A 13,291-nucleotide genomic window follows, 5' to 3' on the forward strand; every position below is an offset into this window, starting at 1 on the left:
TTTTCCTTTGGCTTTAGCTTTAGAAACGAAGGCTTGACATATTCAGAACCAAACTGGCTGAATAGCTCTTATGATAGCAAATGTGACATGGTTGGTATCGCAACAAAACTTAAAGATTTGAGCCCCTGATTGCACTTTAGCTATGCTAACTCGGTTATTAAGTGGGAAGGGTGATAAACATTGACACAGACCTGTTACTGATATATTAACAGAAGAGAATAGGACGGGGGCAAAAGCAGGCAATAACACATTCAAGATCATAGCATTCAATGACAGCAGTATCATACTGTATTTTTTTATACTTTGGATTGATAATAGCCATTGTTCATCTAAAACTGGTAATGAATAACTAAACTTACTTCATGGTGCCATCTATTCCTCAGACAGAAGGGTAGAGAAAGGTTGTGGAAGCCATCTTAAGAATGACTGACACTTAGCGAATGGTCACGTTACTTGAAGGTTAAGGAGATGGCTTCAAAAAGGGCAGTTGGCTGCTATGTCAAAGACTAATGGCTCAATTTAAGACTGTTGGCATCTGAGTAGAAACATTAAGTTGGAATATCAGAGCAAGGAGAGCAAGTGTAAAACCATAATCAACAATCAGTGAATCAAGCTTGAAATAAAACTAAATATAAAGTTTAATCACCCATAATGCTATATCTAAGCATTTCATGATGGATGAATCCCAAGATTGGTGTGACAGTTGCCATGGTGACTTTGTCTTTACTGCCTGAATGGTATGGGCCTCTTGTGCAACTACAGCCTTGCAGTTTACACGCAGGTCTACTTTTAGAGCCTCTACAAGTCACAACATTGTGTCATTTTTTTTCTCAAGGGGATTCCTTCATGGATTTCTCCTTGTGTCAGATTAAAAGGCCTGTCTGAGCTTTGATAGTCCTCTAACTGAATTACCAGCACAAATATAGGCACACAAAAGAAAAAGCAATCAAATGACAGCAAGGAGACGATTTCTTTTCAAACGCTAACGTGTTTGTTTTTAAAACTACACTCAATTCTTCCTATTTGCAATCAAGTCATTAATTTAAGATACAGCCAGGTTGTGATTGCAGCACCCAGGCAAATCAAGTCAAATCTGGTCCAACTTGTGTTTTCTTAAGAGCTACATGACACAATGATACTTTAAGCGACATACATTGCTCAAATGGACTGGACTCTCACTATTATATTAGATCCACTATGGACTGGACGCTCACAATATTATGCTAGATCCACTCGACGTCCATTGCACCGGTGATATATAAGTAAACATTGATTGATTGATTGATTGAAAGCAGGAAGTGTAATAACATTGTAAGGGATAGGCGCTGTATCAAAGGAAAGCTCAAAAAACAGTACATCAGCTAAATATATTATTTTTATTGAGTAATAACTAAACATTAAATGACAATATACTGATTGGCACATATTTGTTGATAACTGTTGTGTTTCCCAAGCCCTATCATAGCAAATTAGCAGACAAACACTCCTGAGAGGTCCTAAGATGGAACAAAATGGCCAGCCTCCATCATTAAATTGCTGCTGAGATATGAGCAAATAAGTTTGAAAAACAACAGTTAGGCTAAAGCAATTTTTACTCACTATATAAAATGTTCATATCGTTTAATAACTAATTCAGATATAAACTTGGTTTTTTACGCCAAATAGTCATCCAGCATCACTACACAAAATGTGAAAACCCTTTATTTATTGAATTAGAAATATGGATGGAAATACTGAAATTTAATGATTTGGTGCATTTGTAAACAGCTACAATTATGCACAAAGCAAACAATACACAGCTACGAAAGAGGAAAAATATGACCTTAGAGAAAAATATAACTTAAAACATTTGTATGCACGTACAACACTTAAAACCTTTAGTATGACAGTAAATGGAATTGAATTATGGAACAGATTAAGTCAAAGTACTGATATGATCCAGTTTACAAAACTGTTCACTTCATACTCAAAGTGTTTACAAAGTACAAGGAAGAAACATTTTGAAAATATTTTTTTAATTTATTGGAAAATGAGATAATCTTATTCATCATTAATTACAACCTTTTTAACTATTTATTGAAAACTTTACAATTTATAGATTAAATCAAATTTTATCTAATCTTATCTAATCTGTTGACATGTTATGAGAAACTGGAAATATGTATCATATAGTAACTGTATGAATGTTTAAAATAAACTCAAACCATAAACCATACTGTAAGACACAAAGTTCATTTGCCACCATGGAGGCAGGGATTGCGGACTTAGAATTTAGCCGTTAGCGTTGACGCTACATTACGTTGAAGAAAGGGTCATTCGATTGTCACTGTCAAATTTGCGGGGCACAGCTAAAATGTCATCAACTTGCATTATCACAATATCACGATGTAACGATAGTATTAAAAGCCCTATTTTTATCATTTATATCATTTATTACGTATATCGTCTATGTGGCGCAAACCTAGTGCATCAAATTGAAATTTTCTTTCAAACCTATCCACATTTATCGGGTAGTCAAGGCACATTCAATTCTAGTCACATCCAACATCAAAGTCTGAAGCAGCTACAGTGGGGCCATAATGATGTAACATACACTTCCTTTCAGAGCTGCATTTAGTTTGACTTTGAGAGGGCGACCTCTCTGCCATACGATGGCTACAGTGAGAACCTCCCTTGGGTAGCTCACCTATGAGGTGCTCTTTGCCCTTCTTCTATCTGCATCTTTCTGTCTCCTCATCTATCTCCGTTGTTCCCACAGACTTCAATCGCTGTTCAATTGGATACAGGTCAGCCAATTGGTGGACGTGACTGAATGGACTGCCGTTATCAGTGTCCGGGCAGATGGGATGCAGTTATTCAGGTTATTTCTCAATAAGAAAAAGAAAAAGGGTAGAGAACGAAGCCCATCTGTGAGGTAGATGTTGAGGGAGGGGAGGGAGATGGCATCGATAAGAAGGCATGGGAGGAAACCCACCATTTTCCTGTAGACGCTGGGAGATAGATTATAAAGTTATCTGCCGGAAAGCAAAATAGGGAAACGCAGCCGTTCGGCCTCTCGGCACAGGAGATGAGTTTAAGATAAAGGTGTACCTCAATCACTGTCACTGCCGACCACGTGTCCCTCACAATGTCGGCGAGGCGGTAAGGCACAAAGAGCCTTGGTTATGTCTTTTAACTCTTTGCTGGCCTCCAGCTTACTGCTGTATGTCAGGCTACAAGACAATTATTGGCAGAGCTCAATCCATCTATCACACTATCAGCAACCTGGTAGGGTGGTATTAAGGAAGGACATGTGAAAATTAAGAGTGACATTGACGGCTGACATGAAAATGCTGGTATATGGCTCAGATATGTAAATAATTTTCTGACGCCAAATGTAAAATTTAGTTTTATCACTAATAAGCCTGTATGTTTTTGTGCCACTCCTCATGAGGCCATGACATATTGATTTAGCAGCAACAATCTGCTGTACAATCCTTAGCAAGGTAAACATGGGCCATGTCAATTAGAAGGTCTGGAATGACTGACAGGTTAGGGACGTGGTGCTGATGTAGCTTAGGTGTCGGAGACGGAAGAAGGCAGCAAATGCCCATTATTTCCTGTAGTCTGTACACCCAGGAAGAATGAACAGAAGCAGAAAGAGCAGAGTTTGAGGGAATAAACCGGAGTAGACCATGCTTTAGCTCGCTTCCTTCTTCAGCTGACAGTCATATAAAACAAGCGGAGCCACAGCATGCGACTCCTCACTGTTGCCACAGAGAGCGGTGAGGAAAATCTGTCTGACTGCAGCTGCATTTGAGGGTCATTTCAAGAACACAAGCCAAAGCACAGACAAGCTACATTTTTAGTGCAGACTCGTGGAACAAGAGACCCCACCACCAGCCCAACAACCCGGCCCCGCCGCTTCACTCGTCTCCTAAACAACAGCTAAATCAATAGAAATGACAACGCAGTTGGAAGGTCATTCATGAGCGGAGCGAGCTGTGTGGTGGAATGCAGCCAATATGTGGCATGGAGAGAATGGAAAAACACACGTGTTATCATTGTTCCTACATGTCTGCCTCTATTCTATCTAGAGAAACATACAGAATTATCAAAAATCACCTCCTCCTATATCAGCGAGCAACATGGAGCTGATAAACACAGTTGCTTCTCATGCTTTACAAAAACACAAACAAAAATAGTCTCAGCATCAGATACACGTGCAGCACTGGCTAAAGACTAGAATTGCTTCTCACCTACACTAATGAGCTAGCAAGCATGGTTAGACACGGTGCAACACACAAACATCCGCTGCGTAGCTAATCAGAGCGACACAACCACTGGCAGCAGACGTACACACAGAGCAGCAGCAAGGAAGCTGAAGACGGTCAAATACACTTGAAAGAGGCATTACACAGAGTTTTCTCCGTGTGGTATACTCACAGAATATTCGATGGTCCCTTTGGGTCTCTGGAACGACATGCGCCTCCCATCCTTCTTCTCTGGGGTCTTCTTTTGGCCAGTATCTGTAAGCAGGCGAGGCAAGGTACGCATTACATTCATGTTCCTCTCTCTCCAGCTTGTCACAAGCTGCCGTTTCCCAGCCCCGTGGGTAGACAGCTCATTCGTCAACAGTGAGCTCGCCAGCCAGAGATGTGAGCTGTGAGCTGTGAGCGCCGGACAGCTTTCTCTCCCTCTCTCTCTTTGCTTCTAGCTCGACTTCTACGCTCCTGCTCTTGCACGCTCCCTCACGCTGTCCTCTGCCTCTCTGTGTTCTCTGCCTAGATCACCATGTAGAGCAATGACATCTGTTGAAAACAGTTCACCTTGCTTTCCTCCCACTGCTGCCTCTGCCAAACCTGAACACCATTAGGGCATCTGAATGCTGATAGGACTGACAAGGGACAAAGACGTTGGGAAGTGATAATACTCAAGACAAATATGAGGAGGGAGCATTGTGGGATGGATGATTACGAGGGAAGGATTCCGTTCTGCTTCTTGTTTGGGTAAGAAAACAAGAGTTTTTTTGTGGAAAAGCAGTACATGAGAGCTATTATATTTACTTGAAACGGGTGGTTTTTTTAGGAATTTGTAAGAGGGATCCTAAAACGGAGGAATGAAGATTAAAAAAAAAAAGTAAGATAAAAGTAACTAAGATTGGGGCTGATAAAGCATGAACATAAGCTTAAAATTGTACAGTATGTTGACTTTGTGATGTTTTTTTAACATCCTTAACTTCCTCTATGTGGTGACAATACTTCATGTGTAATGGACCAATGAACATGCACATACTGTAATGTAATGTACCAATGTTGGCTGCTACGTGTCGATCAAACTACATAGTCTCATACAACCTTCATTCACAATCACAGATCATTTGTTTTAATACACAAACCGCAAACATAATTTTTTGACCTGACTATTAATAATAAAAGGCATAACTCCAGAATTGGGCAGATTGCTTAAAGCTTATCTAAAATACAAAAAACAAAAAACAAAGAATTGAAGCCATCAGTTGTGTTGGCTACCATTAAAAGCTGAGAATGACATAACTTAAGATTTATTGCTCCCAGCTATTTCTGTAACTGAACCCATTGATTGCTATAGTATTTAGACTATTACCGGTAAACACTTATGCAGCTAGAAAATCTCCCACAAGTAATCTTAAAACATCGAACATAAAACATAAGGCTATGGCAGTGAAGATGTAAATGTATGTTCCTAAATCAAACATATAAACTTTTTAGGAAATAAATGTTTTCTTTCTAATATTAATTGACCGAGTGACCTCAGGCGGCTCGACTTACTATTTCGTATTTTGTTGGTGGTGCACATGACGAATATAGTCCTTTAATTGTTTATTACCCATAGGGCCTCTCAGAAAGCTCTAACTATGAGTCATATACCAACGTTGTTGCTATTTGTGGGGCTTAGGACAACCTCACAGAAAGTGGAAAACCCTGAAAATCAGAAATGCTTTAGGACAGTGTTTCTGAACCTTAGGGCTGAATTGTTAGGCTGCCAAAAAATCTGTATGGGCCTCATAGGAACTCAGTTGTAATACACGTTTCTACCACTTATGGCAGTAATGACAATATCAAATTAACAGAAGAAGTCTAAAGCTAAAGTCATAGAAAAGTTTCTTAAGGGCAAAAATTATGACTTAAGCGGAGCAACCTACTAATAAAAGTCTCAATCAATCAATCAAAAGCTGTATTTTCTTTTGCACTTTAATTTTATTGACAGTTTATTTCAGAAACACATTATTTTTATTTAATATTAATTCAGTTAGAATGTATTTATTTTAGCACTGCATTATTAAATGTAACTATATTTCATCAGTTTTTTGAGTCCCTTCTTTTGCATTATATTTGATTAGTATTTATTTTTGTAATTAGCCTGACCTAAGCTTTGATAATAATCTTTGTGATCATGGCCGTAACTAGGATTTAACAAATACCAAGGTCAAGAATTGGTTGTCCAAGAGAAGCTTTTAGAGGCTGAAATCATGGATATCCCAGTACCATATAAAAACAAAAGCTTTCATTGAGGTAGAACTATCACATGTTATATTATTTAACATCTTTGACATTCAGCATGATTTTTTAACAGTCCAATTTTTTATTGATATGCTGAAGTTTAGCGTATTAAACAATTTTAACATCATTAAAACAAGTTTAAAAACCATACCAACATTTCTGCCACAACTGGGATTCGAACCCAAGACCTTCTGCTATGCAGCGCAAGTACTAATGCCACGGAGCCAACGGAAGTGAAGGCAGAACATTTTTCTACATAATCTGATTAGTGTCAGAGCATGACGTGGCCAGGAATACGTTTGGGGTAAAATTTTATATGAAGCGCCTTGTTATTCAAGAATTGTGCTTCTTCACGCAAAATAGACCCCCCCCCACTGATCGCAAAGCCCTACGCAGAGTGCCTGTTCCTCATTTAGGGTGGAGCGGCACCTGACTGACACGACAACGTTATCATACCGACAGTGTTTCACATTAATGTTATTCATGTGAAACAAACTGTTACGTCAGTATGATTTAATGCTTATTTTATGTTGATAGCACATTTCAGATTGGATAATGTTTAAAGTAAAAGTGAACTTCATTGCGTTATGTTGTTAAGTTGTAGCAGGCTGTGCATGACGAAGATCGTATCATCTACCGCATGATGTTGTACAGCGCACACAATGTGCTACACAAAGTACATTTGCAGTCAGTCATATCATCTTCTTTTTGTCAATTAAAAAAAGACGGAGGGCATGACCTACATGTCGTCAATCGTAGTTACGGCCATGTTTGTGATTAACACGGAGTTTCATATTATTTGACAATGTTTATGCTGTTGAACTGTAAGTAGGTAAGGGTAGATATATCTATATCTATATATATATCGCTTAAAATCTAGAGTAAGATTACTAATTCAGTGATAAGATTGGATGTGTCCCCTGGCCTCTCTGTAATGGAAAAGTTGGGCCCCAACGTCAAAAAGGTTAAGAACTCTTGCTTTAGGAAGCATTTTATCTTTGTGAAGATGATACTGTGGGATACGATCGGAGTTGGTAACAAAAACATACGTGACTCCGTCGTTTAAATATTCCAGCTTTTAGAGATGCACATAGTTCCACAAAGTGCTTTCTTGATTTTAAAGAATGAACCTCTGGTGATGTTGATATTCAAGCAAGGGTGCAGACATTACAGCATTTAAATGTCCTTCAGCATGTTTTATCTTTTTCCTAACCATCAACATGTTGGCATCATTCTCACTGGATATTTCAGGAGGCACAAATGCAATAAACAATTTGAATGCTATTTAAACAGTGATTTTTGACATGCTGTTGTCAGGAACGCGTATTGTAAGAATCATATAAGTTCTAGGACTTGTGTCACAAAATACATATTTCAAGTTTTCCCCCTTGGAAGTAATCTCTCAGGAGTCTGTTGCAATTTCTCAGTCCTCTCTGCCATGCCTTCATGAACTATTAGAAGGATTCTTCCAGACACCTCAACAGCTCTGTCATTATGGCCATATTGATGTTTTCAAAACAAAGTCCCCTTGATAAAATGAAGTATGTAGTGGATGTGAGTGAAGCAGCCCCAAGTTGTCCTTCCAAAACTATCGCCTCTCAGGGCTGCTGAGGATCCTGGAATAACCTTTTCACAAGTGCATGATAGAGAAGACTTGGAAAGTGTATTAGACTGCAGACGGATTAAAATGAATGGGGAAAGGTTGTAGTTTGGATTTGAAGTGCATCCGCTGTGACACTAACCCTGGAACTTTTCTGACATACCTCAAATAGTATATGTCATTGACAGTACAAGTACAAAATCCAAAACCAGTGAAGTTGGCACGTGTAAATCGTAAATAAAAACAGAATACAATGATTTGCAAATCCTTTTCAACCTATATTCAATTGAATAGACTGCAAAGACAAAATACTTAACGTTCGAATTAGAAAACTTTGTTATTTTTTGCAAATATTAGCTCATTTGGAATATGATGCCTGCAACATGTTTCAAAAAAGATGGCACAAGTGGAAAAAAGATAGAGTTTAGGAATGCTTATCAAACCCTCATTTGGAACATCTCACAGGTGAACAGACTAATTGGGAACAAGTGGGTGCCATGATTGGGTATAAAAGCAGCTTTAATGAAATGCTCAGTCATTCACAAACAAGGATGGGGCGAGGGTCACCACTTTGTAAACAAATGCGTGACCAAATTGTTTAAGAACAACATTTCTCAACAAGCTATTGCAAGGAATTTAGGGATTTCACCATCTACGGTCCGTAATATCAAGAGGTTCAGAGAATCTGGAGAAATCACTGCACGTTAACAGCAAGGCTGAAAACCAACATTGAATGCCTGTGACTTTCGATCCCTCAGGCATCAAAAAGCGACATCAGTGTGTAAAGGATATCACCACATGGGCTCAGGAACACTTCAGAAAACCACTGTCAGTAACTACAGTTCGTCGTTACATCTGTAAGTGCAAGTTAAAACTCTACAATGCCAAGCGAAAGCCATTTATCAACAACACCCAGAAACGCTTCGCTGTGCCCAAGCTCATCTAAGATGGACTGATGCAAAGTGGAAAAGTGTTCTGTGATCTGACGAATCCGCATTTCAAATAGTTTTTGGAAACTGTGGACGTCGTGTCCGCCGGAATAAAGAGGAAAAGAACCATCCGGATTTTTATAGGCGCAAAGTTCAAAAGCCAGCATCTGTGATGGTATTAGTGCCCAACGCATGGGTAACTTTCACATCTGTGAAGGCACCATTAATGCTGAAAGGTACATACAGGTTTTGGAGCAACATATGTTGCCATCCAAGCAACGTTATCATGGACACCCCTGCTTATTTCAGCAAGACAATGCCAAGCCACGTGTTACAACAGCGTGGCTTCATAGTAAAAGAGTGCGGGCACTAGACTGGCCTGCCTGTAGTCCAGACCTGTCTCCCATTGAAAATGTGTGGCGCAATATGAAGCCTAAAATCTTACAACAGAGACTCTGGACTGTTGAACAACTTAACCTGTGCATCAAGCAAGAATGGGAAAGAATTCCACCTTGAAAGCTCCAAAAATTGGTCTCCTCAGTTCCCAAACGTTTACTGAGTGTTGTTAAAAGGAAAGGCCATGTAACACAGTGGTAAAAATGGCCCTGTGTCAACTCTTTTGCAATGTGTTGCTGCCATTAAATTCTAAGTTAATGATTATTTGCAAAAAAAAAATAAAGTTTCTCAGTTCAAACATTAAATATCTTGTCTTTCAATTGTCTTTTAAAATATTCAGTCTATTCAATTGAATATAAATTGAAAAGGATTTGCAAATCATTGTAGTCTGTTTTTCTTTACCATTTACGCAACGTTTTGGTTTTGAGTTTTGGTTTTGAGTTTTGTACTAAAAATGTGTTCTTTTACAACCAGAGCTCAATACAACAGTGGGGCAATTTTTTTACACAACTGAACCACACAATCAATCTCACTCAATAGACTCTAGTAGTCTGTGTAGTATATTATAAGACCACCTTTTAACTATTCCTCAATTCAAAAAACACAGCTTGTTTGTTTCTTATGATCCGTCAACACTCAGGGATTTATTGGAATTTTGATTTTCAGTCAAGCAAGGTCTTGTCAATAGTGAGGTGTAGTGAATTCCAGCTATGATTTGTCTTCTGCAGATATACATTGTTTCCCTCCCTCCAAAACCCCGATATATTGCTTGTCATGCATTGAGAAAACAGAGGTGGAGGGACCAGAAGTGCATGCAGAAACAAGCTTGCGGTCTTGGCCAATCAAGAGAAAAGAATAAAAAAACGTTGTTTTTCTCTCAGCAGTATAGTGGAAAATAACAATTTGCTGCTCATCCAGGTAAAACACCAGTTACCACAACACTGGCTATTTCCCCCATAAATAACATTTTACTTAGCTCGGTAATGGCCTCAATTACAATAACACAGGGTCAAGTGTAAGAGGAGCAAACAACAGTACGTGACTTGCACGGACAATGAAAGGTGTGACTGTGTGTCAGGTAAACAAAAAAGGCTACCAATATGTGCGCTCGCTGTGGCTTTGTAAACAACTTACAAAAAGTATGCAGCATGTATTCATCTGATAAACATAACAGTGGAATCATTTATTAACCAAGAATATTCTTTCATTCTCTAATTTCAGTAATCTTGATTATCAATCTGCTAGGGATTAATCACTGTTGTTGCTAAATTTACAGTTCCCGCATTTTGTTCATAGCAATGACAAACTGAAGCTGGCAGGGAACATGAGAGTCAACAACTATGTGACTAACATTCCCTCCTGGTCTGATAGAATACACAAGCAGCAGATTTCCCTCTGCTCCCTTGTTGTTCCTGCCTGTTGATTAAGTAGCCCGCACCCCAGCTGTTATTATTAGAAAAAACCTGAACAGTTGGTTGGTAAGTCAAAAGCTCTCCACCACAGGTACTGTAGTAGGAATGGTTAAAACTGACGTGCTTCCTAGTTTCACTGTTTTTAGAATTCAGGCCTTATAGGGGGGGAACTATGATGATTTTAACCTACATTTAACACACTTCCTTTTGGTCTAGATCAGGGGTCGGCAACCCGCGGCTCTAGAGCCGCATGCGGCTCTTTAGCGCCGCCCGAGTGGCTCTCTGGAGTTTTTTCAAAAAATGTATGAAAAATGGAAAAAGATGAGGGGAAAAAAATATATTTTTGTTTTAATATGGTTTCTGTAGGAGGACAAACCTCCCTAATTGTTACAAAGCACACTGTTTAAATTAAACATGCTTCACTGATTCCAGTATTTGGCGAGCACCGTTTTGTCCTACTAATTTTGGCGGTCCTTGAACTCACCGTAGTTTGTTTACATGTATAACTTTCTCTGACTTTCTAGTTTTATGCCACTTCTTTTTCCGTCTCATTTTGTCCACCAAACTTTTAAGGTTGTGCATGAAAGGTGAGTTTTGTTGATGTTATTGACTTGTGTGGAGTGCTAATCAGACATATTTGGTCACTGCGTGACTGCAAGCTAATCGATGCTAACAGGCTATTTAGGCTAGCTATATGTACATATTGCATCATAATGCCTCGTTTGTAGCTATATTTGAGGTCATTTAGTTTCCTTTAAGTCCTCTTAATTCCATGACACACTATCTGTATGTAATATGGCTTTTAATTTTTTGCGGCTCCAGACAGATTTGTTTTTGTAGTTTTGGTCCAATATGGCTCTTTCAACATTTTGGGTTGCCGACCCCTGGTCTAGATAATATGTCCTGGATATACTTTTGGTGTAAATGTTGCGAAAATTTCACACCACATTCAAAGTTATAACCAACTTTCTGAATATGTCTGCCAATGGTTTATGTGTGGAGGCGTTACCTTTAGATTGCAAATGAGACGCGCCACACACCACCCTCTCCAAAAGTATGATAATTATAATTGTTTTTTGTAAATGTACACTGTTTGAATATACATCTTGAAGATGATAATCACCGCATTAAAAAAAGCTGCATTTAGCAGAATTGATGTCACTGCATGTCGTACTTATGTGTTAACGTGCACGTGCCAAGATTAGATGAAAATAGTACTTTATATTAACATCTCTCTTGTGGTCCTTCAAACCAGGTTGTAAAGTCACAATGGCGCTGTCTTTTTCGTCAGAGTTTAGTGTTTAATCCAAGTCTGTACTGGCCCATCTTGACAAAACAGTCCCGTGTAAAATGTTGTGGACAAATAAACACAAAAGTATTTATTTTATAGACATCAGAGCAGGCGGGAGGGCTTGAAACAAAACGGAATAACAAAGGAGGCTGAGAGAAGCAGTCTTGGCTAAGCTGAGGGGGAGGAGGCTGTAGTACGTCCGTCAATCTGTGACATCACAAATGGCCCATGGTTAAAAAAAACCTCATTCAGATGCATCCAAAACTGCGTGCAAGTTGACGTTCAAATGGTTGAACCTAATGATTTGACGTATTGGCATTGTTTAACACCAGTATCCAACATTGTAACAGCATTAACAAGTCAGAAAAGAGGAACATCATCATACTGTAGGTCCCCTTTAAACATTCATTTTGCTGTGAATTCCTGTAAAATGCAAGTGGTCTGCAAACAGAACTCTAGTGGTTTGTTAAACTTGCATTTTCCTAATAGTGAGCTAAAAGAGAGAGTTTACAAATAGGTAAAGTATGCTTTCTGCCTCTGGACTTTGACATTGCTGATTGTGTTACCTTATGGCGATGCATTTACATATTATTGGATTTATATATGATTTTATTTAGTTACGAGCTTTTTGGCTGTTGTTTGAAGTAATATTTGTAACAAGGTTGTGCCGTTTGAGTAATAGAGTTAATATATTGTTACATGATGCTGTTCCTGCCTAATTTACACAACAAACAAAACTGAGCAATAGAGAGTTAATATATTGTTACACATTGCTGTGTCTGCTTCTTTTAATCAAGAAACAAACAAAAGTTTTTGATTAAGACGGTTGACGTGTGCGTTGAATCGCCTCTCAAGCTCGACATCCTTCCCTCAAACAATCAGAACTAAAACAAAGTTAGTGCAAATGAGAAGAAACGGACGGTCAAATCAGACAAACAAAATTTAGTATGTCCTACCTGTTATCGAGCCTTACTGCGGAGTCAGACTGCATCACAAAAGCTACAGCGAGCCTCTGGACATGCGGCCAAATAACGAACATTCATCCATAAAAATACTGAGAAGCTGCAGAAGCTGCGTATCACTTTGCTCAGTCTAGTCCTGACTCAACAAACTGGATAGTCAAGCAATAGCTTGGGTTGACA

At 38.8% G+C, this 13,291-nt stretch overlaps 1 protein-coding gene across 6 annotated transcripts in view; it reads right to left on the minus strand.

Moving 5' to 3' along the window:
- The window catches only part of oxr1a (oxidation resistance 1a), a 321,181-nt gene that overhangs the window by 65,532 nt on the left and 242,358 nt on the right, over window positions 1–13,291 (minus strand). For all 6 annotated transcript variants that reach the window (XM_061949091.2, XM_061949083.2, XM_061949075.2 and 3 more), the window contains one exon: window positions 4,426–4,508. In XM_061949091.2, coding sequence (XP_061805075.1) covers window positions 4,426–4,508 — 83 coding nt within the window. The remainder of the gene's footprint in view (window positions 1–4,425; window positions 4,509–13,291) is intronic.

The sequence above is a fragment of the Nerophis lumbriciformis genome, linkage group LG04 (assembly GCF_033978685.3).
Source record: "Nerophis lumbriciformis linkage group LG04, RoL_Nlum_v2.1, whole genome shotgun sequence".
Taxonomy (NCBI): Eukaryota; Metazoa; Chordata; class Actinopteri; order Syngnathiformes; family Syngnathidae; genus Nerophis; species Nerophis lumbriciformis.